The 27,675-nt window shown below is 38.8% G+C and overlaps 1 protein-coding gene across 2 annotated transcripts in view; it reads right to left on the reverse strand.

Annotated features, from left to right (window-relative positions):
* The window catches only part of TDP1 (tyrosyl-DNA phosphodiesterase 1), a 38,766-nt gene extending 14,399 nt beyond the window's left edge, over nt 1–24,367 (reverse strand). Inside the window, exons 1-13 of one of the 2 annotated variants that reach the window (XM_071426636.1) lie at nt 24,214–24,367; nt 22,969–23,519; nt 21,836–21,879; nt 21,145–21,200; nt 19,079–19,175; nt 17,956–17,990; nt 16,776–16,868; nt 15,116–15,280; nt 13,509–13,587; nt 10,504–10,689; nt 9,690–9,738; nt 6,333–6,399; nt 1,380–1,487 (exon numbers count right to left, since the gene is read on the reverse strand). In XM_071426636.1, the coding sequence (XP_071282737.1) occupies nt 1,380–1,487; nt 6,333–6,399; nt 9,690–9,738; nt 10,504–10,689; nt 13,509–13,587; nt 15,116–15,280; nt 16,776–16,868; nt 17,956–17,990; nt 19,079–19,175; nt 21,145–21,200; nt 21,836–21,879; nt 22,969–23,515 (1,526 nt within the window). In that variant the 5' untranslated portion in view covers nt 23,516–23,519; nt 24,214–24,367. Of the gene's footprint in view, nt 1–1,379; nt 1,488–6,332; nt 6,400–9,689; nt 9,739–10,503; nt 10,690–13,508; nt 13,588–15,115; nt 15,281–16,775; nt 16,869–17,955; nt 17,991–19,078; nt 19,176–21,144; nt 21,201–21,835; nt 21,880–22,968; nt 23,520–24,205 lie in introns of both variants that reach the window. The other variant, XM_071426637.1, reaches the window with a different exon arrangement.
* Nucleotides 24,368–27,675: the final 3,308 nt, after the last annotated feature.

A 27,675-nucleotide genomic window follows, 5' to 3' on the forward strand; every position in this document is an offset into this window, starting at 1 on the left:
GTGGGAGCAACAGAGACAATATGTAGAAAGGCATTCATATAACACATGTGGTTAATTATACAAGCCTATTTCTGTCATACAGATCTACAAGACAAATTCAGCCTTTTGAATCTTCTTTGCACATTTCAGAAAGGAATTTGGTACTGGTAAATAGCTTCAATTTGATGACTTATAAAGATTAAAGGCTAACTCAGTTAGGACTAGTTGCAATACCTTCAGTACAGAGTGGGTTTGCATTTTACATTTAGTACAGAGTGTTAAACAGTATCTTTTGCTCTTGGCATTTTGTTCTTGGATCTATTTATGATAAATACTTAAGAGGTTTTTATGATAACAAATACAAAGAGGTTTTGTTTCAATTTGCTATTCAGCACCATTCTGTATTTAATCTTTCATCAGTATCTACCACAATGTAGATCAATTTGGGAGTCAAAAATATATGCAATTCTGTTGTCAAAACCTACTTCTACAGCACAATACAAAATTTACACCTTATGTTTCACCTGATGGACATACTGGATACTGTTTGGTAACAGCAAATGGTGGAGCAAAAGAAACATCAGAAGAAAATAAAGCAACCATGAATTTCTGTATTAGATGGAGTGAGCATCACATTTAAATGACTTAAAACCTTTTAAAAAGCACACTAATCATTACCACTATGGCAAGCAACAGTATCAATGAGTGATGAAATTTAAAGAGACCAAATATAAAGAGAAAAAAATATTAAAGTAACTGAGCATTTAAAAGTAAGGACGGACAGATCATAATCTGTAGAATATAGGGTTGCATAAAAACTGAAACATATCTGTATTTTTCGTTTACAACAAGTCATTCTTCCTTCAAGTCAAGAAATTCTTGCTTCCTCTTCTGGCTTTTTTAACAACTAAACAACAGAAATATAAAGCTTATACTTCCAGGCAGACTGCTAAGCCACTCAATCTGACAAAAGATCAGATTCCAAATTCTATGTATCTTTATGTTTTATTACAGTAGGGCAGCCCAAGTACAACTTCAGCTAACCAAACTCTACCTGTTTTGTAGAAACCAGCACATTCATACTATAGCACACCATATCTTTAAGAAACTTAACCCAAATTTAAAAATATTTATCACTTTAATTGGTGTTGAACCCCAAAACTGGTAGTCACTACTCAGACAAAATTTTAGTGTGATTATCAACTGTTTCTGACATAATCATTTCAATCTGCAGCCTCAAATGGGGCAATGCAATGGAGAAACATGAAATATGGACAAAAATTCATATCACTAATTGAAATTCTATGTGGGTTATGGAAGTAACTCACCTGGGCCTGCAGCTGACAAAAAAACCCATATATAAAGTTCTTAAGTGAGAGCTGTACTGGTTAGATGTTTACCTTGTTACCAAGAACCAAGCAATCTTCTGGAAGTCAGGAGAGAGTCTCATGTAAGTCTTAATGTGAGGTATAGCATGAGTTCGACCCGTGACTTCTGCTGACCATTTGCTAGAAAAGCAAAAGGAATTCTTTTCATATATGGTTTTATTTTGAGGTATAAAAAAATACCATACAACAGCACCATGATTTCAGGAACGCTACTTATACTTCTCACACTCAATACTTCTCCTAGAAAAAATCTTAAAATACCACATTTAACTGAACTGTTAACAATTCTACTAGAAGTCAGAAGGCGAGGGTTTTTTTCCTTAAAACTAGCCCAAAGAGATATTCTCCTCAGTGTGTCAGGTTCTCCTAACAATTTTTTTCCATTTCTCTGTTCCAGATAGCACTTAAGGAACTAAGTCTAAACTTGTAGACAACACATATTCTTTGAAGACTATCAATGGTTATGACTTCAAGCAACTGAGTTTGGCACCAAACTAAACCTCACAGAGTTCTGAGTTTACTACAGTTTATTATCCATGACAAAGGCAGGGAGCAACGGGTAGATTGTTGCTGCTACTCTTCCTCTTCCCCCTTCCGTGCCCCTAAGCCACTGAGAAGTTTGAGGGTTTAAGAGAATAGAGATCATATCTATGTGCATATAAAAAAACCCCTAGATTAAAATAACAAACCACTGCTAGGCTGATTCAGCATCAATGTTACAGAACTAAAGTGCAAGCAAGCAGTAAATATATGTACATAACTGAAAGTATATAGCCACAGCATTAAGAAGCACTTTATGTTCACAGCTGTTAGTCCTCATGCAAATTCAGGAAGAAAGCTTCTTAACACACTTTCCTTTACCCAGAGACATTTCTTTCCACAGATTTGAAGGAAGACTCTGGTTTCAGTTGTCACAATCCTGCTTCCCTAACTCAGCATTCTATTCTAATATGCAAATCAAAAAGGATCAATTTACTCTGAAAAACTTAAGTGCACTGTGTTCCTCTAAAAGCCTGAGCAGACTGACTTGGAAGGGCTGGAATTATTTACCTATGTTGACTTTCATGACTAACACTTGCATACAGTGCACTTAAAATTAAGAGGCTTTGTATTTCATGGGTGAGGACCTAGTTACTTTAACAAACCTATCTCCCCTGATCAAGGAAAAAAACCTCTGAGAACTGGTCCTGTATTTTTAAAGGGTAAAAGCTGAAACACTCTGCACATTTGATGCAAATCAGACTTCTTTATGTTTTGATGCAAACCACATCAAAGTATCTTTCTATAGGACAGATGAAGATATATATGATACAGAATTAGCTGACTTAACTTGTCTTCCCCTACGAACTCCACAGTTCCCATACATACAAATTATAAGGCTGAGTCATGACTCAACCACCCTGGTTAATAGCTTTTCTCTCACAACTGACAGTTTAGACAAGCATCTTTAAGTTTATGGGACCAAAATACTTGGGTAATTCCAATAAAATTGTAAAAATGAAAAACAGGAAAAACTGGGAATTTAAAATTTATTTTCTTTAGATTTACCTCACTGCTTAACCCTGGGACAAACTTCTCCCCTCACCACTAACTGCAGTTATACTGAGATACTATCTCAGTCTACTGCCTTTTTGCTTCCTTAAGAGAGATACAAATAGTGTGCCTTAGCAAGAGTAATACCACTTCTATCTATTACCTACAGCACTATAACTGCAGTTTGATTTCATCTAAAGTGATTGAAACTCCTATTTTAGAAAGTTAAAATCAGAACGGGGAAAATATATTTTGGCCATGTTTTCCCTAGTAGGACAGCACAAACATGTAAGGATTAAAAAGGGAAAATGCATGCTAGTTTTGGGTGGGATAATTTTCCTCATGCTGGCTAGTATGGGGCCATGTTTGGATTTGTGCTAGAAAGAGCACAAACACACAGATATTTCAGCTGTCACACACAGCCTTTTCTGCCTCTCACACCACCCCACCAGTAAATAGGCTGGGAGGGGACACAGGCAGGACAGCTGACTCCAGCTGAGCAAAGGGATATTCCAGACCATACTCTATTATGCTCAGCACATGAAGCTGAGGGAAGAAATGGTGATGAAAGAAAAGATGAAAGAAATGGTCATTCAGAGTGATGGCCTTTATCTGCCCAAGAAACCATTAGGCACAATAGAGCTTTACTTTCCTGGGGATGTCTGAACACCTGCCTGCCCAGGGTGGGGTAAACAAACTAATTTTGCTTTGCTTGTATGAGTAGCTTTTGCTTTATTAATAAACTGTCTTTATCTCAACCCACAAGTTTTCCTCCCCCATGGGGGGTAGGAAGGAGGGTGGGGGAGTCCAAGTGGCTTTGTGGTGCTGAGCTGCAAGCCAGGACTAAGCCATCACAAAATCCTGGAAATTTAACTGTACAGACATATCCAATTCATAAACAGAGACAGGAATAACTAATTTTCTACAACACCACCTCTTTCAGGATTTGGTTCTCTTACTTCAAATACTGAAAGAATTTTCTATCTTAAGATACTGGCAACAAGGCTTGAGACAAATTAAAACAACTCATACCATTAGTTTCAACCTAAGAGAACACTTATGATCTCTGTCTCTCATCTTGTATGATTTTAGGGGAACAACACTGTACTTCTGCAAATTAAGAAGAAAACTCAAAACTTATTCAAAACTTTATAAATCTAAAGAACACGCAAAGCTCTAATACAACAATCATTGTGGACTTGTCAGGCATATGTCAAACAAACTCTTGTCAAATCAATTTCTTCCACTCTTTGAAAATAAGTATTTGACAAAAGTAACTGCACAAACATAGGGCACACCATATTAAAAGCAAATAAACTAAAAGGAACATTAAAATACAATACCATTAAAGCTGATCAAATGTTTTGAAAGGAGCAATTAACAAAAATTATTAATAATTGCAAATCTGTCCTCATAAATTAGTAATACTGGAAGGAAAAACAAGCAATAATACCAGAGAGAAAACTCTGCAAATTACTGTTTACACAGTAGCTAATCTAACAAAGCAGTCTAGTCATCATTTGCTACAATCAGAAAAGTAAAAGCAATATTAAGTTTAGTCACACTATTAAAAAAAAAAAATTAAAGTTCTGAGCTGTATTACAGGTTAAACACACTCAGCTGGCAGAAGAGAGAAAATCAGCCCACAGACATTATAAAAAGTCATGTGCTGGGGAAGACATCCTGCCTCTTCAGTTGAGAGGCTGCAGGACACCATCTTCCAACTCCATTAATCTCTCCCTACTTGCAAAAAGAAGTTATTAATTTTCCTTTACTGTAAGCATAAAAGACTTAGGTTTGGTTTTTTTTTCCTTGCAGCTTTGGTAGAATCCCTAATTTCCTGCTGGTTTCTTACTATTTTCCAGTTTGAAGAAAAATTTTCTAAATTCCTCTAATCCCTCCACTGCCCAAAGATTTGCATTATAGCAAGTCTTTCAAACAGGTAATCTTGTATTTACTATTTACTAGTGAAACCTGCTGTTTTCTGTGTGTCCCAGGTTCCACAGATAAAAAGGTGCAGTGTGCCTCCTGCTCTATGGTAAGAGTCTACATGCAGGCTCTGCTCAAGGGCTGCTGTGCTGCATTCTGGCAGGGTAAGGGCCTGCACCTGGGCAGTCACTACAGAGCAATTCTGCAGGGCCACTGCCATCTGCAGCCAATTCCACAGAGGAACTTCAAACAGCCCTTTTGCTGCCAGAGCAGGCCCCTGGAGACAGCTATGTGGGCATTTTCTCATTGAAAAGGAATAAATCAATGAATTATATAATGATTAAGTAACATTCTGTGTACTAAATAAGAGACTAACTGAAAAAAGGTTACATCTTTTCTCTAATAAGATTCTCAGGAGGTATGACTACAGAAACCCAATTAAGACTGCACAAACTCCCCCAGACTGATGATTTTTTTTCTTTCTGAATCACGACTGAACAACCTTGAAAGTTTCAAGTTGATTGCAGCTTTCTTCCTTTGCTGAATGTTCAGAGGACACAGTTTAAAAGCAGCAGACAAAGCCTCACATGCTTTCTCACTGAGTTCCATTCCTTAGACATTGACCAGCAAGGTTCACAACAGCAATCACCTTCACTCTAGAATGGGGGATGCTCTCTGCCACAAGCAATTCTGTTTCAGTCCCCTGAATATACACCCAACTGAACACAATCTTACTTGGTAAATTTTCTTACCAGAGCAACTTCCGTCCAGAAGAGTTAACAGTTTCTGATGAAAGGAATGGGAAGTTGTGGTCTTGTAAGAGGTTACAAGTTCTATTAATTTTTTTTGATCTTTGCAAAACAACTTTTCCCATTGTTCTCTAAACATGCATAAGTTTTTAACAATTCAGCCTGAGGGAGACATCTGGCATGGAATGTGTTGGACTCTTAGAATTTGGCACAACTAGTAGCATATGGAAATACAAATTTTTAATAGAAAATGTCAGGCATCTTTAACAAAAGATATTGCCACAAGGGACTGAATTTTTGCAGCAGGACTGCTGTACTTACAAGAAAAAAATAAAGCAACCACCAAAAAAAGCCTTTCTAGTCGTGTTGTGGCTCAGTTGAAATCCCATTAATACAGAGGCACAAGTGGGGAAAGAGAAATACAACTGGAAGTTTAAAAAAAAAAAAAGGAGTAACATTACTCCTGTTTGGAGAAGGAAACATTATATAAAAGTTTACAGAAACCTAAATCCAGCAGCAACATTATCACACATAGTTTTTCTAGGTAAACAGCATGAACAGCATGTTTTCTACCAGCTGTTGGAGAGAAGACCCAGCAGATAAGGAACTAAAGGCCTTTATTTTAAGGAGTTTAGGAATATCATACCTGTAACCACTTCCACTTATTTGCTTTTAATACTCAAACATTATAGCACTAACTTTAAACATACAGTCTGAATTTAAAAAAAAACCCAAAGAATTGAGTTCTACTTACTGAAAATAGGAATGCAACCACAGCTGTTTCTGTGCTGTCTGTATACTGTACGGAAGTGAGCCACCAGCTTAAGGAAAAAAGCAGAACATGTACATTTATTTTTTGGAAGACATTCTAAAGGCAGCAAGCATCTTGGGGAATAAGCTATCTGTCCCTACCTTCATGAGTTACTTTCAGGAAATTGTTAAGTGCTCCAGTAGTATAAAATGGTATATACTTGCTGGAGTTCTTTCCATTCTTATAATTTAGCAAGTTCCTAAACACTACACAGCACATTTACACTAGGAAAATCAGAAACTGTATATAGGGAGAACTATGGGTAGTTTTTTTATATGATACTACTTGATATCAATAGATTGGAATCACTACCCATACAAACTAGAGGAAATAGATCAAGCAGCTTTCAAAAGAAAGAATAAACCTTCCAAATCCCAAACAATGTTATTTTAAAAAGAACTTCTATGATAAAATTACATTTGTATTGATTTGGCCTTTGGCTAATGCATGTTGTGATTTCTTGAAATGGATTTAAGAAGAATCAGCCAGGCATACTGAATTATATAAGTGTTGTGTAGCAAAAGCATGCTGCAAAGCCTACTCTATTCAACATGTCCTAGAAGACACCAAAAGAACTCATTACAAAAGCTTTACTACTCTCAGGAATGCACTAACTACAGAGTCTAGTTAGTTGTCCTACAGAGCTGTTCATTTGCCCAGAGTCATAATTCACCAAGTGTAGTGGGTCTCACCCTCTAGAATTATTTACTTATTTGCTGCTGTGAGATAATAACTAAGAAGAGAGCAAAGTAGGCACAAACTTTAAAGGGTATAAAGAAAATTTAACAAAATTAAAAGCAAAATAACAAGAAATCAGAATAAACCTTCAGAACACTTCTCTTTCCCCCACAACCTATACCTATAAATTCTCTGGCTGCAATTTCTATGTATGTCCAAACACTAACCAGAGGAAAGACAAAAACTTCTGAAAACATTCATGCTAGCTCCATGTTCAAAATCCACCAGCTGCTAAAATTCAAAAGCTAGTCATGCATAGGAACATAGCTATCCTATATAGCTTGGAACAGGAACACTTTTAATGATTCAGCAAAGCCAAAGAATTCCTGAACTGTTGAAGTTGAAACACTCTCTGGAGATAATCTAGAGTAACTCCATGCCCAAAGCAGGGTTCAGCAAAGCACACTCTTCAGTACAGTGTCCTCTCAGGCTTTGAGTATGTTAAAAAACTCTACAGCTTCTATGAGCATCCTATTCCATTTAAATATCAGAAAACAATTTTTCTATAAGGATAAATTGAGATACAGGAGATTCCTATGTACATACATTGCCTTTTGTTCTCTCCCTGGTCACCATGCAAAGAATCTGCCTCTACATGGCATCTTCTCTTAATTTATATACACTCATAAGATTTTCCAGGAAAGCATTCTTCTCCGAGTTCCAAGAATTATCCAAGTCTCTTAGCCTCTCCTTTACTACAGATGCTCCAGTCCCTTATTGATCTTTGTGGCTTTCTGCAGTACTTTGGTTCAGTATGTCCATATCTGTATTGTCCTGTGAAGTCAACAACTGGACACAGCACTCCAGAAGTGGTCTCACCAGTGCCAAATAGAGGGGATAGATCACTTCCTGGCAATGTACTTCCTGATACAGCCCAGATTCTGCTGGTCTTCTTGCTACAAGGGTGTCACGGACATATTTTATGAAAAATTCTTTTGCTAGGATTTTTTCTCCTAAGAAGCTGAGAGGCCTCAGAAACAAAATGTAAACAATTATTATCTGCTGCTGTGGAATGCAACAGGTGCATCTTTGATTGGTGTCATGTGGTTGTTTTTAATTAATGGCCAATCACAGTCCAGCTGTCTCGGACTCTCTGGTCAGTCACAAGATTTTAGTATCATTCCATTCCTTTCTATTCCTTGCTAGCCTTCTGACAAAATCCTTTCTTCTATTCTTTCAGTATAGTTTTATATATCATTTTCTTTTAATACATATCATAAAATAATAAATCAGCCTTCTGAAACACGCAGTCACGATTCTCATCCGTTCCCTTGTCCTGGAACCCCTGCAAACACCACTGCACAAGGCTGCATTGTTGGTTCATCTTCAGCACTGCCTGAGGTTGCACTGCAGGAGGTTGATGTCTGCTCATTTCTCCAGCCTGCACAGTTCCTCTGCAGTTGGATGACTGCACTGCCATCCAACACATCAGCCATTCCTATTCAGTCTGTATTATCTGGAAACTCCCTACAGGTGAATTCTGCCCCACCCTCCAGGTCACTGATGAAGACATTAGCACACGGCCCCAGCACCCAGTGCTTGGCACATGCCACCACTGACCTCCTGCTGCCCTTTGTGCCAATGCTCACAACTTCTGAGACCTGGCAGCTCAGCCAGTTTCCAATCTGCCCCACTTTCCACTCATCCAGCCTGTACTTCATCACATCATTGTAAAGATGTTGAAGATGACAAAGTCTTTAAAGACAAAGGTAAACTTAACAACATCTAGGGGCACTCCCTCATTCATCAAACCACTTATCATAGAAAGACTTCAGGTTAATTAGGCATAATCTCTTGTTTAAAAATCTATGCTGACTACTCTGAGTCACCTTCTTTTTTCCATCATATGTTTGGAAGTATTTCCAGGATTCCTTGTTCCATTACCTTCCTAGGAATCAAGTAGAGGCTGGCAGGCCTATGGGTCCCCAGATCCTTCTTCTTACCCTTGCTACAGACAGGAAAGAATTCTTTTCTTTCAGTACCCATGAATCTCTTCCAATTGCCTTGACCTTTTGGAGACTTGTTTTTGAGTAACAGAAGCTTCCCTGTATCAGAATACTACAGTACTTGTTCCTGTTTCAGGTTGGCTGGGGCTGCTTTTACAAATATGACTTAATGAAAATAAACATGGGAATAATGAACAGAACAGTTGTATATTACAATATTAAAAAAAAGACCAATAACACTTTAGCCTCTATTGTATCTAATGTGCAGAATGAAATTGCATTCAAAACAGATGGAGAACTTGACACACTCAAACCTGAATTTTCTGCCAAAATGAAATTATGGCTGGAGTAAGAGCAGTGGGTAGGAGCTGATGTTTTCCTATACAGTGACATGTGAACATGGCTAGGACAGACAAACGTTACAAACCAATGCCCACAAAACCTTATCTATTCAATCACAACAGGAATCAGGGCTCCAGCAAAAGCAGTAAGATTCTACTGTCACCTATTCTATCACATTATGAGAACTTCATGTTCATTTAACATAAGCCACTGAAGTGATTTTGCAGGACATTATGATCACAAAAAGCAAATAAACAGGGATTCATCTGCTTACCAGGATAGCCTTCTAGACTTTGCCTCACATTGTTCACAGTAGGATAAACCTTCATGGAGGTAGAACAAAAAGTAACTTTAATAATACAGCTCTGAATAGACAAGCTGTTAATTTTCAAACAAACACTTGAAAGAAAACTTGAGAAAAAATAAATATTAAAAGCTTCATTTTTTCAAAGTAATAAATTTACACTGCAGCCTACCACTACAATTGTGCAAATAACACAGAAAGTCTAGTATTTTTACCATTCTTACAGAGTTAACCAAAATTAGCTAGCAAGTCTCAAGTAATACTGCTTCAGCCACTTCTACAGTAGCCAAAGTTAGTTCTTAACATTATTTTGTGATATTTTAGTCTCACACTTCAAATGTGGGATATAAGTATGCAGGGGCAATTAGCACATGGTAAAGGCATAGCTTGACCATCATTTTTCCATGATTTAACAAACTCCTGCCACCAACTTTTCTACTTCTCCCCTTAATTCCGCTAATAAACAAAGGTATTAATGACTAAGGATTCAGCTACATCTCAGCAGGAAAAACAGCTGCATCTATAAAACCCAGTGGAAGACAAGCTATAGAATGAGAAGCTAATTTTAATGAGATGATATAAATCTAGTGTCATGCAGATGGAAATTATGGTACATTTTTGTAGCAAACCACATACAACTAAATGGCTTTAAGTGGCATATATATAATTTCATGATCAAAACTCCATTACTGTCTTCCAAAAGTTAAAAGCAAAACAATGACTAAGATTTCCAAAACAAACGATTAAGTGTTAAATAAAGGTCACCAGCATCTCAAAGACATACCAAATGAATTGGGACATCACATTTACGGAAAGTTGTCACACTGCTGCCTGCAGCCACCAGGCTCTCCTGGAACTCTGAGCACAGCCACTTGGACCCATCAGCTCCCATTGAACCAATGCTTGAGAACTGTCCAACAAGAGGCCAGGACTCCTGTGCTGGTATTGACACAGCATGCTCCTTCAGAAGCTGGTGGGGGGAATTAAAACACTGTTAGACCTCAACACACACCAAATATCTTCATCAGTTCGATATCACTTTTGATTCAATAAATCCTTTGTAATTTACTTCTGATAATGAAGGAGATTAACATTCATACTACATATTTAACTTTGAAATAAAAAAAAATCATCAGGCTTTCCAAATAAACTCACTTCAAGAGAAGATTAAATATCACAAGTTTTATCCAAAAGCACCAAAGCCACCCATTAAATAATGGTGAAAAGAATGTTAGCAGCTCTTTCTAAAAACATGAAACATTAACTTCAGAAGTTCCAACAAATAAAACAACTAAATATTTTTCATATTTGGTGGTTGTTGGCCATAAAATTCCTCTTGTATCCTAAAGCCATGACACCCAGCTACAATAGAAGTCTACAATAAGAGGGGGAAAAAGAACAATTGAAGAGAAAACTGAAATGATCCTTTCAGAGGAGTTCTTCAGCTGTGAATGGAATTTAAATTCGCATTAAAACCAGATTTATATAGACAGATATTAAATTGTATGTAGTTGCCACCTTTACCCCACTCTAGAGAAAACACACAATCTAATGGCTTCAGTCATCAATGTTAGTATCATCAGGTCTATCTCCATTGTCACTAAAAACCTTTTTAAATCACAGAAACATCTACCACAAGATCATCTTTTTCCCTTACAAGCTTTTTCTGTTTTATTTTTTCTTCGTTCTATGTCTAAATAGGCAAAAAACATCAGACAAGGTGTACCAGAAAGGACAAGCTCTTAATGAGCAAAGGGATGTCCACAAGAGTAACCTCATGTTGAAAAGCAATGTGATACATAAATATTCTGTATGTCACAGAAGTTTGCCACAGACAGCATTCGATTTTCATATAAAATTCATGATGGTATTTGAAATAATGCCATTTCAGCAGGAGGTGCAGGTTAAAAATTCTTCAATTATGAGAAGCATTTAATAGATTACATGAAATATCTCATCAAATTCTGAAAAACAACAAAAAAACGCCACCAAAAACAAGAAGGGTCCAAACCAAACAAGAGGGATCCCTGCAAACTTGATATATGCAGTCTTGAAGATTTACCATTACAGCTTACCTAAATAAACATAAGACCTCTAAAGGCAAGGGAGTTCAACTATTAATATTACTGTCACATTCACCCCTAACCATATCCCTAAATCCCACATCTACACATCTGTTAAATATCTTCAAGAATGGTGACTCCAACACTTCCCTGGGCAGCCTGTTCCAATACTTGACAGACTTGGAAGGAATTTTTCTTAATATCCAAACTTTATCTCCACCAGTACAACTTGAATCCATTTCCTCTTGTCCTATCACTTGTTACTGGGGAGAAGAAACCAACCCCACTCAGCTACAACGTCCTTTCAAGTAGCTGTAAAGAGCAGTAAGGTCTTCCTGAGCCCTTTTTCTCTAGGCTGAACACCTCCAACTCCCTGAGCTACTTCTCACCAGCACCATGGTCCAGATCCTTCATCAGCTCTGCTGCCCTTCTCTGGACATACTCCAGCACCTCAGTGTTGTTCTTGTCATAAGAGGCCCAAGACACAGCACTTGAGGTGTGGCCTCACCAGTGCTCAGTACAGGGGGATGATCCCTACCCTGGTCCTGCTGGCCACACCATTGCTGACACTGGCCAGGATGCCACTGGCCTTCTTGGCCACACACTGGCTCATGTCCATCTGTTGTCTACTAGCACCCCCAGATCCTTTTCCACTAGGCAGCTTTCCAGCCACTCTGCCCCCAGCCTGTAGTGCTGCTTGGGGTTGCTGTGACTCAAATACAGCACCTGGCAGGCACATGGTCTTGTTGAGCCTCACACAGCTGATCTCCACTCATCAATCCAGCCTGTCCAGATCCCTCTGGAGAAGCTTCCCACCCTCCAGCAGATCAACACTCCCCTCCAACTTAGTGGGCTCAATAAGGAGCCTGGGGGAACACCACTTGTAACTATCTGCCAGCTGGATGTAACTCCATTCACCACTCTGAGATCTGCCATCCAGCCAATTTTCAACCCAGCAATGAGTGCACCCATTAGGAACAGGAGCAGACAGTTTCTCCAGGAGAATTCTGTTTGAAGGTTTCACTAATGGTCAGGCAGACAATATCCACAGCCTTTCCCTGACCCACCAGGCTGTCACAGAAGGAGATCAGGTTAGCCAAGCAGGATCTGCCTTCATACTCCTGCTGATTGGGCCTAATGACCTGGGTATCCAGTCACTAACTGGGATCTCCCCAGTTAGCCAGAACAGCTGACAAATGATTGAAAGCAGCTCAATGAGCACTCTTCCCAGCTCCCTCAGTGGATTCCATTTGGTCCTATGGACTTGTGTCCATTTCAGTGTTGCAGCAGATCATTGACCAGTTCCCCTTGGGTTATGGGGGTCTCATTCCACTCTCTGTCCCTGTCTTCCAGCTTGGGGAGCTGAACACATGGAGAACAGGTCCTGCTGTTAAAGACAGAGGCAAAGAAGGCATCAAGCACCTCAGCCTTTGCCTCATCCTTTGTCACTATGTCTCTCCCTGCATCCAAAACATGATGGAGATTCTCGTTAGTCTCTTTATTGCTAATGTACTCATAAAAGCATTTTTTATTGTATTTTTCATCAGTAGACAGATTAAGTTAAGTTCTAAGTTGCAAGCCTACACATGTTATTGCTAACTTTAACTGTAACAATGTATTAAAAGACTGATGATAGCTGGAAAAACCAGAAGGAACTGAAGAATTCTGTCCAAAATTCTATTTACATTTTAAAGAATATCAACAATGAAAGTTACGGTTTTGGTACCTTTCTGAGCCTAAGATGGCCCCACTTTTCTTTATCACTGCCTTGATATCGTCCAGGGGTAGAACCAAGCAGAAACACTCTAAAAATAGAAAAAAACAACAGGTTTTTGTAGATCTCAGGTGCTTTGGTTTCAAAGTAGCAAGATATTTAAGTAAAACTTACCAGCAAGATTGAACACTCAAGCGCAACCATAAATATTTAATGTCTCTCATGGGATTTATAATACAAAGAAAAGTGGAATTTCAACTGTAGAATTTATTATCAGCCTCCTGCATGGCTGTCATGCATCACCAGGCTGTTCTACAGCAGAGACAAGAACTAGATCTTTTCCAGTGTGCAAAAATGCAGAAGATAGATAACGCTGGCAATACACACAAACAGCTCATTTGTCCCAAACTGGGCACATGATTTTGAGTAAAGCCAATCTACTGCTACATCCAAATCAGCAGATTCAGGTATGAGTTTTCATTTGGGCACCTAACAGTCCAGATGCAAAGTACAGCTTTTTCAACACTTCCTAATAATGGGTTTAGTAACCCATTTGACTTTAACCTGAAAAGAGGGAAGAGACCTGCCTAAAGTCACAACAAGCATCTTTAAGCTGCTGCTCCCCACTGTATACATCTCATGGCTAACTTTATTCATGACTGAATGCCCCCAACAGCACATCAAATGGCAATCCTTATCCTAACAAGTGACTTTCCTATCACATGCATAAATTCCTAGCAGCTAGGGCTCAACTCATCTGTTTAAACTCATGCTGATTATCAATGCAATCAGAGCAGCTGTTAGCTCACCTGATTTAAAGTACACACTTTTTTTTTTTACCCCTCCAATCTTTTAAGACACTGTGTAAAAATAAAAGCACTTTATAATGTATAAACTAGACAAGGTTTCAGTCTTCACTACCACCACAGTATGTGACCATTTTCAGCTTTTCTTTTCAACAATTCTTGTTCAGATTATAAAACAGCAATTAAGTTGCTAGGGAGATTTACACTTTCTGAAGTAAATGCTCATATTTACGTGCAACTACTTATCAGAAGTAAATTAAGCATCCTGAATTTTTTTAAAGTAATATCAGCAATGTGATATTAGAGAAGACTATTCCAAGACCAGTTAGACACAATACTGCCCACCAAAACCAATCCATGCCTGTTATAGACAAAATTCTATATGTATGTTGATTAAACTCTGCCTCATTCCAGTAACCTTTGCTTACATGATCTCTCTTACATGACAAACTCTATACAACACAGTTTTTTCCACTGGTAATATTACTGGAGTAAATACTTGAGCCAGACTAGCTCAAATGAAACCAAGTCCTTATTACTTCATAGCTACCTTCTGTAAAGTTGCTGCTGGTGTACATTTCTTTCTTCTTTTAAAATGAATCCTTATAAAACTAGAAGTTGGTCTACTTGACATAATCTACATAAGAGAAATTTTTTAAAACCACATAGAGTCATGTATGAACACTCCAGCCTGAAACAAGATTACCTTACAAAATAAACACGAGGTCTAACAGATCCTAACACAGATATTTAATTTCTAGAAAAAAAAAGAAAAAAAACCCACAGTGCAAGTTACTTTAAGATTATATATACCTTGTTTCTGATAAATCATGTTCCTGAATCAGATCTATCCATTCCTTGAGTGCAGGAGAATTGTAAGCTGCCAAGTAACTTATTAGGTCAGATTTAAAATTAGTTGCAGATTCACCACCAGATGCTCCCTTAGGTAGCCTTGGATATAAAGGGCTTAACCATATTCTGAAAAGAAAAAAAAAAGAAAAAATCAGCCATACAAACAAGCACACCATGCATTAATAACACATGGGTTTAGTATGGGAGTAAAACACATCTGAAGGTCCTAAACAAATACTTGACAGATTCATTGTGATACTAACTAAAAATGTCTGTACTAACTGGTCAGGCTCAGACTTAGCAACCATCAGTTCTTTCATCAACATTTTCTACAGGAATAGAACATTGCAATATGTTCTGCTAAACTTCTGGTTTGTGCAACTGCCTAGAAAATCACCAATTAAAGCATCTGAAAGGTTTATATATTTGAAGAGTAGCCCACAGTAATACATTGTCTCTCAAGAACCTCCTTTAGAGTAAAATAGGATGGAGACCACCAGGGAAAACATTTAGTATTTCTTTCCACTCACACATTACTGCAGCCATGGGAACCAAAGATTCTGCATTATCAACTTTACAATGTGTTGATACTACCCTTTCAAATTCAGAACCACCATATTGTGATCCTGCATAACAGTGCAGTATGCAAAAGCTAAAAAAGAAAACTATTTCTCATATTTGACAAGTAGGGGAACTTGTTAAGTATCCCAGTAGGTATTTTCATGCCTTCTCAGCTTTCTGAAAAGCTAACTGCCATATGATACTAAAGCCACCCATAAGATTTAAAGGCAAAAAAAAACCACTGCCTGTTTTTGCCACTCAAAGAGCTTGTCTCAGACAAGTAAAGTCTCAAAATCCTGCCATATTTAATGGCAGCAAAATGGATGTCAAAGTGAAAGTAACCTCTGAAAAACAACTTCCCATTAGTTTGAAGAAATTTTATACCCTGATTTATTGTGGTCATCTAACTAGAAAAATGCTCCCATAAAAATAGCCAAAAAAACTGAAGTTTGAGGACCCTTATATGAACATGCCACTGCATCCTGTCTTTTGTGCTCTCAACAAAACCATGTCCTAAGCTGGTCATTAAGTCAAAAGACTCCTACCAAAAAATAAGACAGGAAAAAAAATCCTTCCTAGGAAAGGATATTGGGTGAATACTAGGTCATCTACTGTATTACAGAGCCAATAATGCCAAACATTTATTAGACTACATTCTAGATACAGTCACAACAAAAGCACAACATTTGCACGTCCACATTATTCTTGCAGGATTAGGACAATTTTAAAATAGCTGCTTCAGATCTATTTAAATGGTACTTTATAGCTACAAAGTTTTTTCAAAGACTCAGCACAGCATGATAAAATTTTGTATCAGTCAGATTGATTTTAAGCTATCAGCCAACTCAGAAAACAGTTTTATTTACAGGAGAAGCAAGAAAAGTTCAGACCCAGACAGCTACCAATTCTCTAAGTCAAATTTTTAAAATTTTTGTTTTAGAATAGCTCTATTTTAAGAGTGTAAGGCTTGCAACACTAGATCACCTAATATCCCATCTCCAGCAGAAGCAAACACCTATGGAAAGTATTAAGCATTCACCTACTAGGGATTGTTGCTTACCCCTGAGTTTTTTGGTGCCAATCATCAGCAATAAGATTGGATGTATGTATCACAACTCGAAGACCTTCTTCATACAGCAACAACATCATTTTCCTTAAAAAAAAAGATATATAACTCTTCATTTATTTCAAGTACACTGAGAGTAGGAAATAAATTAGCAATTCATTAAAAGGTTTCAAGGTAATTATTTTCAAAAATATGCTCTGCATCATGCAAGCACTTAAGACTTCAATCCATGCATTGCAAGCTCACATGGCAGTCATTAGACTATCCCCACATATTTTATTCCAGAGTACAGTTTAACATTTCATGCAACTAATTACCCACAACAAAGTGAATATTTGCAGAACATTTCCTATATTTGCACAGCTCTTTAGACACTTATCTTTTTGCAGACAGTCAGAAAAAGAACTAAGGAACACAAAGGCCTTTACTGATAACTGAATTTATTAAAAAAACCTAGTTACTTCCTCTTTAACTGACTTCTACCTTAAAAGTAGGTATGTATACAGCTAAACATTGTGATGGCAAAAAGCTACTTATTTATCATAACTCTTAAGCTACAGCACAACAGAATTTTAAAAGTAGTGACTGAGATAAACATGCACATCTGTATCTTTTGTAAAAAAATTTCTCAGATTTTCATATCCAAGTTTTCATTAGCTGTGTAAAAGCAGCATATCCATGTGATCCTAAAGGATGAGATCTGAAACCCAAACTGAACTCAAATGATCTTTGCTAAAACATAAGATCTGTTCTTTTCTGTCGATTTCCATCTATAAAATTCACCTTAAGACACTTCTATCATATCCAATTCAAGCTTTTTTCTTCAGAAGACCCCCAGATTTGCTAGTTATTTTCAGATCCTCCACATGAACTGAAAAACATAGTAAATCAGTGTTGTATCCATCCTGGCTATGACTGAACAAGTTTGCATTACAGTTTTGGTATTAAGGCATGGTTAAGAGCCAGGACCTGCAGTCCACCCCTGTCTTAGACCAGTTCAACTTCAACTGTTTAACCTCCACATCTCATATGTACTCAAATGGCTAATTTGTCTCATTAAACTAGAACAATCCTGTCATCTCTAAATAGAAGATGTTTATGGAAGCTTTAAGACTCAACAATTTCTATGAACTCCAGTTTTACTGCAACCTTTCTGCTTCATGGTGTTACTTATGTATGGTGAGTTCCAAATGCAATATCCAGTTTAGCCTACAAAATTAAAAGTTGATCATTAAAAATTGCTATTGTGCATTGCTTCTTATTTTGTTTAATTTCACTGCTCTCTAGTGGACAGATCACAAAATACATTATCTTCCTTCTCCATAATTCTAATGCACTTTTCACAAGCTAGATTTAAATGGTAATGCTGGAACTGTTCCAGAATTTGTGCCTCTTTTACTAGCAGTATTTTCAGAAATAGTCAGCAGAAAATAACTCAAGGTTCCTGCTGGACATGAAACAGAAGCCAGCAATGTGCCCCTGCATGAAAGATGACTACAGGGTCCTGGCCTGCATTGGAAGGAGTGCTGCCAGTCAAGGGAGGGGATGCTTCCCCACTGTTGAACACCAGTGAGGACACACCTGCCGTACTGGGTCCACATTCAACAGGAAACTCAGGATTACCAGACTGTTTCAAAGAGAACAAAATTCCAAGATCATTCTCCTCCTAACAAAGAGCACAGTGTCCCCATGATCATTAATATATTTCACCTGGCAAAATCCTGAAACACTGGCAAATTGCCATAGCCACATCCTTCCCCAGGATGAAGGCAATGGATTCACCACTTAGGGACAGCAAAACAATGAACAGAACATCAGAGGTAAAATGGCATGTGCCAGGAAGCATGCTTACAACAATTTTAACAGTATTATGGAGATTATTCATATCAGCATTTTCTTGTGTAAAACATATTTGGGAAATAATAACTCTCTGATGAGATTTAAGATTATAGTGACACTAGGACTAAGTTCAGTGCTTTACACAAAAATAATGCTTCCTTTTCAGCTACTGTAAGAACTTGAATGTAACATGTTAGTGGAGAAGGTGAGCAGCTCTTCTGTGAGCCCTGTAGCATTTCTGTGGGCAGCTATTCTGTACAAACTTTTGTGAGTGAAGCCTACCATAATCATATCTGACCAAGATCACTGTCACCATGTTCCTATGGCCCTGGTATCCTGGATATTCCTCAAAGTGTAACAAAAGCCTTCACACATAAGGTGTCTTTTCATCACTAACAAGACTCTGAGTGTAAGATATGGCTTAACTTCAACCAAAGGATGATACAAATGTTAATTACCTGACAAAAGCTAATATTCTCATAAGGCCGTGCTTGTGCAATTAGTTCAGCTTTGGATTCTCTCTTCTCACCATGAACTATCAGCAATGGCTTCTTCCTTAAACAAAAGGGGATTACCATTAAAACATCAAGTGAATCAGCAATTAGCCTAAACCATTCCTTCATGTAGCTATATCTGGCCCCTAAATCTGACAGTCCAGCAGAAAGATGGCACTGAAATCAATATGCCTTATTAACTAACTCAAAATAGCAGTAACTACAATAGAACCTCTAAAGAATAGACACTGGAACATTGTAACAGGAAAAAAAAAAAAAGGGAAACAGGTAGTGTGGAGTAAAGCAGGCACCAAAATAAAAACTCTTAATACAAGATCATGAAAGAAACTCTTTCCCTAGAGCTTGAACAGAGAAATATAAGCTTTCAAAAGCACCAATATATACAATGTGAACCTAAGACAATTTAGAAATTATTATCTTACAGAGAAGGTGGCAGATTGATAGGGAAAGGGAGAAGGTCTAATAAAGGTCTAATAATTCTGGCAGTAATTTGGTGTTCTCTTCCTAAAAGCAAATTTCTGGTCCTGCCAACCAGATCTAATCCATAGGGAGGTGTGTTGCCTCCTGGGGTCCGGGTAAGAGACTGGACCACCAAGAAAACTCAGCCCACTGATTATTATGGGTTTTTCAAGTGAGTACCAACAAAGTCCCAACAAGACTGCTGACAAGTGAGAGGGACCTCAAGGCCTTGGGACAACTGGAGCACAAGTTGTGTTCTCTTCTCTCCTGCCAGCTACAGGGAATGATGGACAGGATGGAGATAACTGCACAGAGTAGAGGCAGCCAAATATATAACTACAAGACAGGACTATGGGGAATCTCTTTGCACTCCCTCTGGGATACTGGCACACTGAGATACTTCCATAAAGCACCTGCATACCATAGTACAGGGAACAAACAGAAGGAACTGGAGAGCTGTGTGCAGTCACAGGGCTTTGATCTCATTGCAATTACAGAGACATGGTGGGATAGCACACACAACTGGAATATTGTCATGAAGGGCTACCTGCTGTTTAGGAAAAAACAGAAGGGTGCAGTAGTGGGGTTGCCCTCTACATGAGGCAACACTTGGAACATATCAATCAAGATGTTAGGGGTTAGAATAAAAAAGCAGATGAGTAAGAGTGACACTGTTGTTGGCATTTGCTGCTGCCATCTGATCAGCAGGGCTAAGAGGATGAGGCCTTCTACAGCAGCAGTACAAGCAGCCTCAGACCCAAGCTCTTGTGGGGGACTAACTACCCTGACATGTGCTGGAGAAGCAACACAGCAAAGCACAAACAGTAGAGGAAGCTCCTTGAAAGCATTGATGACAGCTTTCTGACACATGTAGTGGAGGATCCCACAAGGAGTGGTGTGCTGCTGAACCCAATGTGGTCCCTTCCAACCTTACCCACTCTGTGATTCTGTGAATTCTGGTTCTACTGCACTTCCAGCAAAACAAAAAACAAACAAACAAAAAAAACCCAGGCACATTATATGCTCACTCCATCTGCAGGAGTTTGCAATTTACAGAAAGGAATTTCAAGCAAACATGAACTGCTTTTATGACAATACTCATCACCTTACTATATCATATCCATGAAATCATCCTGATCCTTTCCACACAGTTTTCTTGTGCCCCTCCTACATTCTCTCCTTTCTCTTGCTCTATCTGGCTCTTTGACTCAGTGAACTGTACAGCAAAAAGCTTCTTGTTCCATCCTTCCAGGTCATCTACTGCCATCTCATTGAGGCCCACAGTGGAACCTCCTCAGTGTTAACTAATAACAATCAGAAACCAGCTATCCTGAACTCTGACTATTTTCCAGTCTAAAAAAGAGTCAAGAAATCAGAGAACTAACTGGAATGTGGAATGAGAGAAGAAAGAAAACTAAGTCTATGTATATCAAGTTGGTAACAATCATCTGCACTGCAAAGAAGTGTTTATCATTCACTTATAACAGGACCTTGTATGAACAGAAATGGTCTGGAAATGTCATCATTTCACCTTTGTAAAATAAACATACCTGAATTCCTGCGGGTACTGTCTTACAAGCCATCCCACGTCTATACAGTAGTTAAACTTGTAAGTAAGAAAAAGAAAATAGACTCATTAAAAAGAGAAAAACAGCTATATCAAGGAACTACAGCAAAAGCACTTTTTATGTTCATCACACATTACTACTTACCTCATATATAACATTCTAAAAACAGGTGTATTTTTGACTTTTATATCCTTTCTTTCATTCCTCTTTAACAATTCAAGAATGAATTTAAGTTTCTCAAAAGTGTGCATTAGTACTCATAAAATTTACCATCCAGGGAAAAAAAGAATCACATGCACATAATGTAAAAGCTTAGGTTCAAGGATCATCTCTTTGTCATGTGTTTATATCATGAATGATAGCAAAACTTCTAGGCAATAACAAAGATATTATTCCTAGATTGCAATGCATTCTTTCTTTCATTCAACAAACCTCATTTATATGAACATAAATTCACACTTCTCATTTGCACTTTCCTCAAAAACAGGAGAAAGTAGTCTTATAATTGCCTGAATTCTACAGCAAAACATAGGATTGTGTTTATATTTCAATAAATTGTTCAACAGTTGAAAACATTTAATATCAGCCACATGGCACAAGCACAGATTACCAAGTTTAAGATTAATGAAGTGAAACAAGCAAGAGAAATCAGTTTGACAAACAGGAAACTCACCTGGGCAGAAGATATGAGAGTTCCAAAAAGAGGAGACAAAATATCTATTAAAAATATTAAAGCATAAATAAATAAAAAAAGACTTCAAGTAAACATATAGCATCTTGAACAGCTTGATAACTACCACAGCACAAGGGCCAGATCGTTCATAGACCTGGTGTAACAGGGGCATTCACAGGTTTACTCTTTCATTGACTCTCCTGTGAATCATTCAGGATCATATGCTTACAAAAATTAATAATCCTCTCAAAGCAGAAAACAAGTTTTAAAAGCTGATTAGGAAAACGTCCAACATCATATTGAGAAAGGGACATCAAATTGCTCTCTCTCCTATCAAGTGAGCTTGAAGAACTGTGGCAGAGTAGCAGCAATAAGGGCTTAACAATGCTTATTAATCTGCTTATTTATCTGCTGCAGACTGATTGTGGGATATGTCTATCCATAGTTCAATCACAGTAACACAGGAAACTATACACAATTCTCTTATTAATTCTTGTTTCTGATTCTGTCTTGTGATGCGTAAGATTTTATTTCTAACTACAGGGATGTTTACAGGTGCAGAAAGCTCTTTCCCCCCTTACATCAAAAGGCAACTAACAGAACATTCCTGAGGCATCAGTATTGTACTCCAAAGACTCCATCTTGACTGATGGACAGCTCTCTCCCAGCTGAATTTAAACAGATCCATGAACCCCCGACACAGAATTTCTGAAGTACTTAATCTAGTAATAGTGAATTACTAGGTCCAAACCACTCAGCAGCACAAAGGCAAGTGCAAACAACTACTCAGAGAGTTATGCACCCAAGTAAAGCACCCCTTTAAGTGCCCCTTTAGGTGGTTTTCCCCAGACTAGCTCACAGGGAAAGCAGCAATGAGAAGCAGCATGACTTGCCTTGGCTAAATTCACATTAGACTTCTGCAGCCTAAGTTGCAACAAAGTATCAGCAGATAGTGTTTTACACACTATACTTCTAAAAGAGAAAGGTCCAGATAACAGAATCAATTTCTACAAACCTGCACATTTAGAGTATGAAACCTCAGCAACACCAAGAAATAGCTGCATTTAAAAATAAAAATAAGCATTCCCTTGTTTCTCCCAAAAGCCCTCTAGTAGTAGAAGCCACTTGTTCACCTTTTATGTGCAGGGCTCCAGAATTATAGTTCCGTTCAATTCCACTGACTTTAGTGAGAAAAAAACTGAAAGGATTGCCTCCAGTTACCAAATCCCAGATATCTTGGGCTTCACTGGATGTTACATTATACTCCTCTTCTTTCAGATTCTCTGAGAGTTTGTCATCTTTGCAAAGATTCAAAGGATGCTCTTTGGACACATCGTGTTTTTCTTCTTTCACTGTTTCTTTGTGGACATGCTTTTGCTGATCTTCAGGCTCTTCATCACTACTAGAAAGACACCAACCTGAACCTTCTTGGCTTGGTCTCTGTTTTACTGCTGGAGGTGCTTCTGCAGAAAGACTTGTATCAGTGAACTTCACGGGGGAAGCTTTTCTCTTGTGAGCAGCTTTCCTAGCTTCAGAGCATGGATATTGTGGTTCACTCGTTCTACCACACGCAGCATCCGATAGTGAAGATGTACATGGTTTTTCACCGTCCGAATTTTCCTCGGCACTTTCATCACTGCTAGACACTGTCCATTTACCGTGTGCGCCCTCCTGAAGCATGTTCCTAGAAATGGAAAAACACCAAGCAAAAATTGAACGTTTTTGTTATGGTCAAGTCTGTCTACCTTCCTAGCTCCCACTTGTTTATTACTAAAGAACTGTGCTTCGGTATGTGGAAGAAGCTCCGGGAAATTTCACAGCGTACAAGGCTTGTTTCTGTGCCCGGGAAACAAAGAAACACGTGCAATAGGGGCAACCATCAAATGGGAAGCTACAAACGTGAAAACCCGCACATGGAAAACAGGCTAAGATAGAGGAAAGCATTCTAAAAATCAGAGGTGTGATTTGCACGACACAGATATTGCCCCATGGCTGAGCGACCCAGCGCGCCCTGCGGATTGAGGAGCCCGGGCCCAGCCGGGGAGGCGCTTTCCGGCAGCCCCCGCGGGAACACCCCGGGACCGCGGCCTTCCCCCGTCACCCCCGTGGCCCCAGCGAGCCCCTCCGCTGTGCCTCCCCGCTAAACCCCGGCGGCAGAACCCGACAGCCGCCGCCCCCAGCGCGCCGAGGGCCATGCGGCCGCGGCTCCCGCCGCCGCTCCACAGTGAAAGCAGCGCCCGCGGCTGGGGGAGGCACCGCGCGGGCCACGGTACCAAAGAGCCCCGGCCGTTCGGGGCCTGCAGCCGGCCGGGCCCCCCGCCAGCACTCACTCACCACCCCGCCGCCCGCCCTGCCGCCGCCGGCACTCACTCACTCACCGCCCCGCCGCCCGCCCGGCAGCGCCCGCGCTGGGGAGCGAGAGCAGGCCCAGGCCCGGCCCGCCCTCTCCAGCGCAGCCCCGCCCCCGAGGCGGTGGCGCGCGGCCGCCGTGAGGGCTCCGGGTGGCGGCTCCGGGTGCTGCACCGGCAAAGCCGGCGCGTCTCAGTGAGCTGAGTTATTCTAACGAGCCTTCATTGGACCTTAATATTAGTTATGGGCAGGTGCGGAATTTGCATAATGGTTTCGCTCGGCGCGGTGTTAATTGTTGTGTTTGAAGTGCCCCGCTAATGAGATAACTGCGTGAGGGCTTCGGCACGGAGAGGAGGAAAGCAGGTGTAACATTAATCAAAGGAGGAGCGCGGCCCGCATCAAAGCGCGCTTCGGCTGCTGCGGTGAACTGAGCGCTTGGTTTTCGTTACTCTTAATTTATTGTAAGCTTGTGGCTGCAGTTAACAAATTCTGGAAGTGTCAACACGCAGTGAAAAGGGTAGGCTGCTCTTAGAAAATCTCTCCTGAAAATTCAGCTGGTTTGTGAAATTTCCTCAGTGCTTGTCTGCAGGGCTGTGTATAGCGGTTTTCCCTGAAATGCTCTGTGGATAAACCTTCGCTACTGTAAGATATGATGCTGTGTTATCAACCCTTGCTGAAGGTGTTCTGTGGGAAAAGCTCTTGGGAATGTTGGATGGATTCCTATGTTAAGTATGTAGTCTCTAAGTATAGGCTCTGGAAATGCTGTTTTGTCTTCTATAAGTACCACAGAAAATTTGATGGCTTCTGACTACCCTTTCATTGCACGCTCTTCTCATTCCTGTCTGTATAGTGGCTTAATGAGAGTTAAAGCTATCTGGCATTCTTCAAGAAAAAATGTATGGTCTGGTAGAAGCAAATTTCACGTGATTTGTTTCCCAGAAGTCTGTACTATGTATTCTAAGTTTGCAAAAAGCTTTTTCATCATAAGCACATAAAATGTAGCAGTATGAAAAAATTTATTTTAACCTAAAAATCCCAAACTGAATGGACTTGCCCATTTTCAATTTTACTGGAACAAAGTAGATGAATAGAGGTGATTCAACAAGTGTTTCTTTTGTTTTTCCTGTAACAGTTAAGCAAAATAAAAAATCCTAGGTTAGGTTTATTGGTTTTTAATGCAAATCTCTTTCTGTAGGTTTTTGAAGCATGCAATGAAGATAACAAAGGCTATTTAAGCAGAGAAGACTCTACAGTTGGTCTAGTAATGTCTTTTTTGCTAGAAACCCTCAAAGGTATATACTTTTTTATGTTCTGAAGATCCAGCTCATAGATGTCTCACTGTTGAGAACGCTGGTCTACACTAATTGGATTGCTCTAGGTGTGGTAAACAGAAATACCTACAAATTCTAAAAGTAATTTTCTAATTTGCATGTATTTATTCCAAAAGAAAATAATCAAACCCCTGGCTTTTCTGTTGAAGACTGTGATGAGTAGAAGGTTGTATTGTATTTCATGTACAAGATGTAAAAAGTGACTTACTGAGCTTGTTATTGGTGTTTATTAGTGGTACATTCAATTCTTTATTCAGTGGTTTCAGTAAATGCGAAACTGTTACATGTCCCAGTAATAAATGTGTATTCTCAAAAATATATCTGGTTTTAGTTTCAGGTAATAGTTGGACATTTTTAGGCATGACTTCTCAAATGTAAATCTACAACTGTACAGAAATCTTAAGAAAAGAAAGATTGAGAGAAATAATGTGTTTCCATACTTAGAAGAAAATACAGGATATATATTGGATGGCTTGATGTAGTTTTAGAAGTCACATTTTTATTCAAGTAAGTACAAGTGAATTAAAAAAGGGTATGAAGAACACAAAAGATTTCAGAATACACACAATGTGTCTGTGAGTCTTTCTCATGCCATGTCAATAAATGAGGCCAATCTACTATAAAGTGTATTATATATGTAAAGTATAGAAAGACTGAATCATCTTTCTTCTCCAGCAATCTTCTTCCCTAATGACCACTTGGGAATAATTATTATTATCTTTAAATTAAACACATATATTACAAAAACTGTCTTGACAAGGTCATAAACAAAATTGTGTCTATGATAATTTAGAATAAAACCCACAAAAATAAATATTTTAGTAAACTATGAGAGTAGTAATTTCTGATGCATTTCAGCTGTGGGTAAACATTTTCTCAATGAACTGTGGCCAGATCTAAAAATGCTTAAGGCTTCTAACGTGAGTCCTAACTGCTGAATTATGAATCTCAAAATGCTCAGCTTCTTCCTTATCTATCTTCTCCTAGCTATTTTTACCATATAAAAATTAAGTGTTCTGTCAAATTCCCTGGATGTTTCTTCCAGCAGGAGTACTCAAAACATGCTTAAGGCATTTAAACAAGAGCAGGCTCTGTGCATGAGTCACTGATGGCATCTCCTTGGAAAGAGAATACGAGTAGAGGACTCCTGGGAAACAGGAGATGCAGGTTTAGTTATTTCTTCCTGAAAAGGTGCCAAGTCACACCTGCTGTGGCTTTAGGCACTACTGTGACCATTTGGTCTGTGCAGCTGCACAAAAATTAATTAAGAAACCTCTGTTCCAGGGCTGATTCTGTCATCTCGTGGTTTTGCTTGCTCCGTAAGTGGGCCCAATTCCAGCAACTGTTGCCCTTTACCCAATTACTGCTCGTTGTGAAGATCCCTAAAAGGTCCCTGGGGAGGCAGATACTTTTCTTTTTGTGGCTTCTGCCAGTGTGCATTAGGTAAGGTTTGTAGCACAGCCACAAGTTTTGCTTTTGCTGATGACTAGGTCCTGAGTGTGTTCCTTTCAACATGTGTGTGGTTTTTAATCTGGTTCTGAGAAATGCAACTTTCTCTGTGCACCAGAGAGGAGCCAAATGCAGATGTTGAAATCCTAAAAGTCAATTGTTAGGATCCAGTTCTTGAGCATGTTATTGTGCACATTGCTTTGTTGTCAAAATTCACAAAATCCTAGGCTACAGGAGCAGCCCTTCTATTTTTTTTGGAAACTATTAAGAACACCCCTGGCAAGGAGAGTCCTTTCAATTGTTTTTGCAAGACATGGGGAATAATGTGCATTCATTATTTCTTAAGGTGAAACTGTTTTTCAGCTGCACTACTTACTAACATAGTACTTTCAGTAGAAATGGCAATTGCTTAGCATCATCAACTGCAGTCAAGCAACTGAATTTTTAGTAAATTGTTGCTGCATTTTTTTTGGTCACGTTTGCATTTATTTTATAAATTAAAAGTAATACTAACTTTACCCACTAGATGTCATGAATGAACTCTTCCTTGGAAAAGCTGAGCTCTAAAAATTTGAATCACATTCCTATTCTGTTTGATTTTTCTAAATAATTTGTAATAACAATGCTATATCGTAGAGTAAAATATTATTTTAGTATGTTTATTAATAGAAATTTTGAAATTTATGTAATTTTAATGTTTAAAATTAAACC

This window comes from Agelaius tricolor, unplaced genomic scaffold, assembly GCF_023055355.1.
Source record: "Agelaius tricolor isolate 1412-34295 unplaced genomic scaffold, bAgeTri1.0.p SCAF_5, whole genome shotgun sequence".
In the NCBI taxonomy this organism is placed as follows: Eukaryota; Metazoa; Chordata; class Aves; order Passeriformes; family Icteridae; genus Agelaius; species Agelaius tricolor.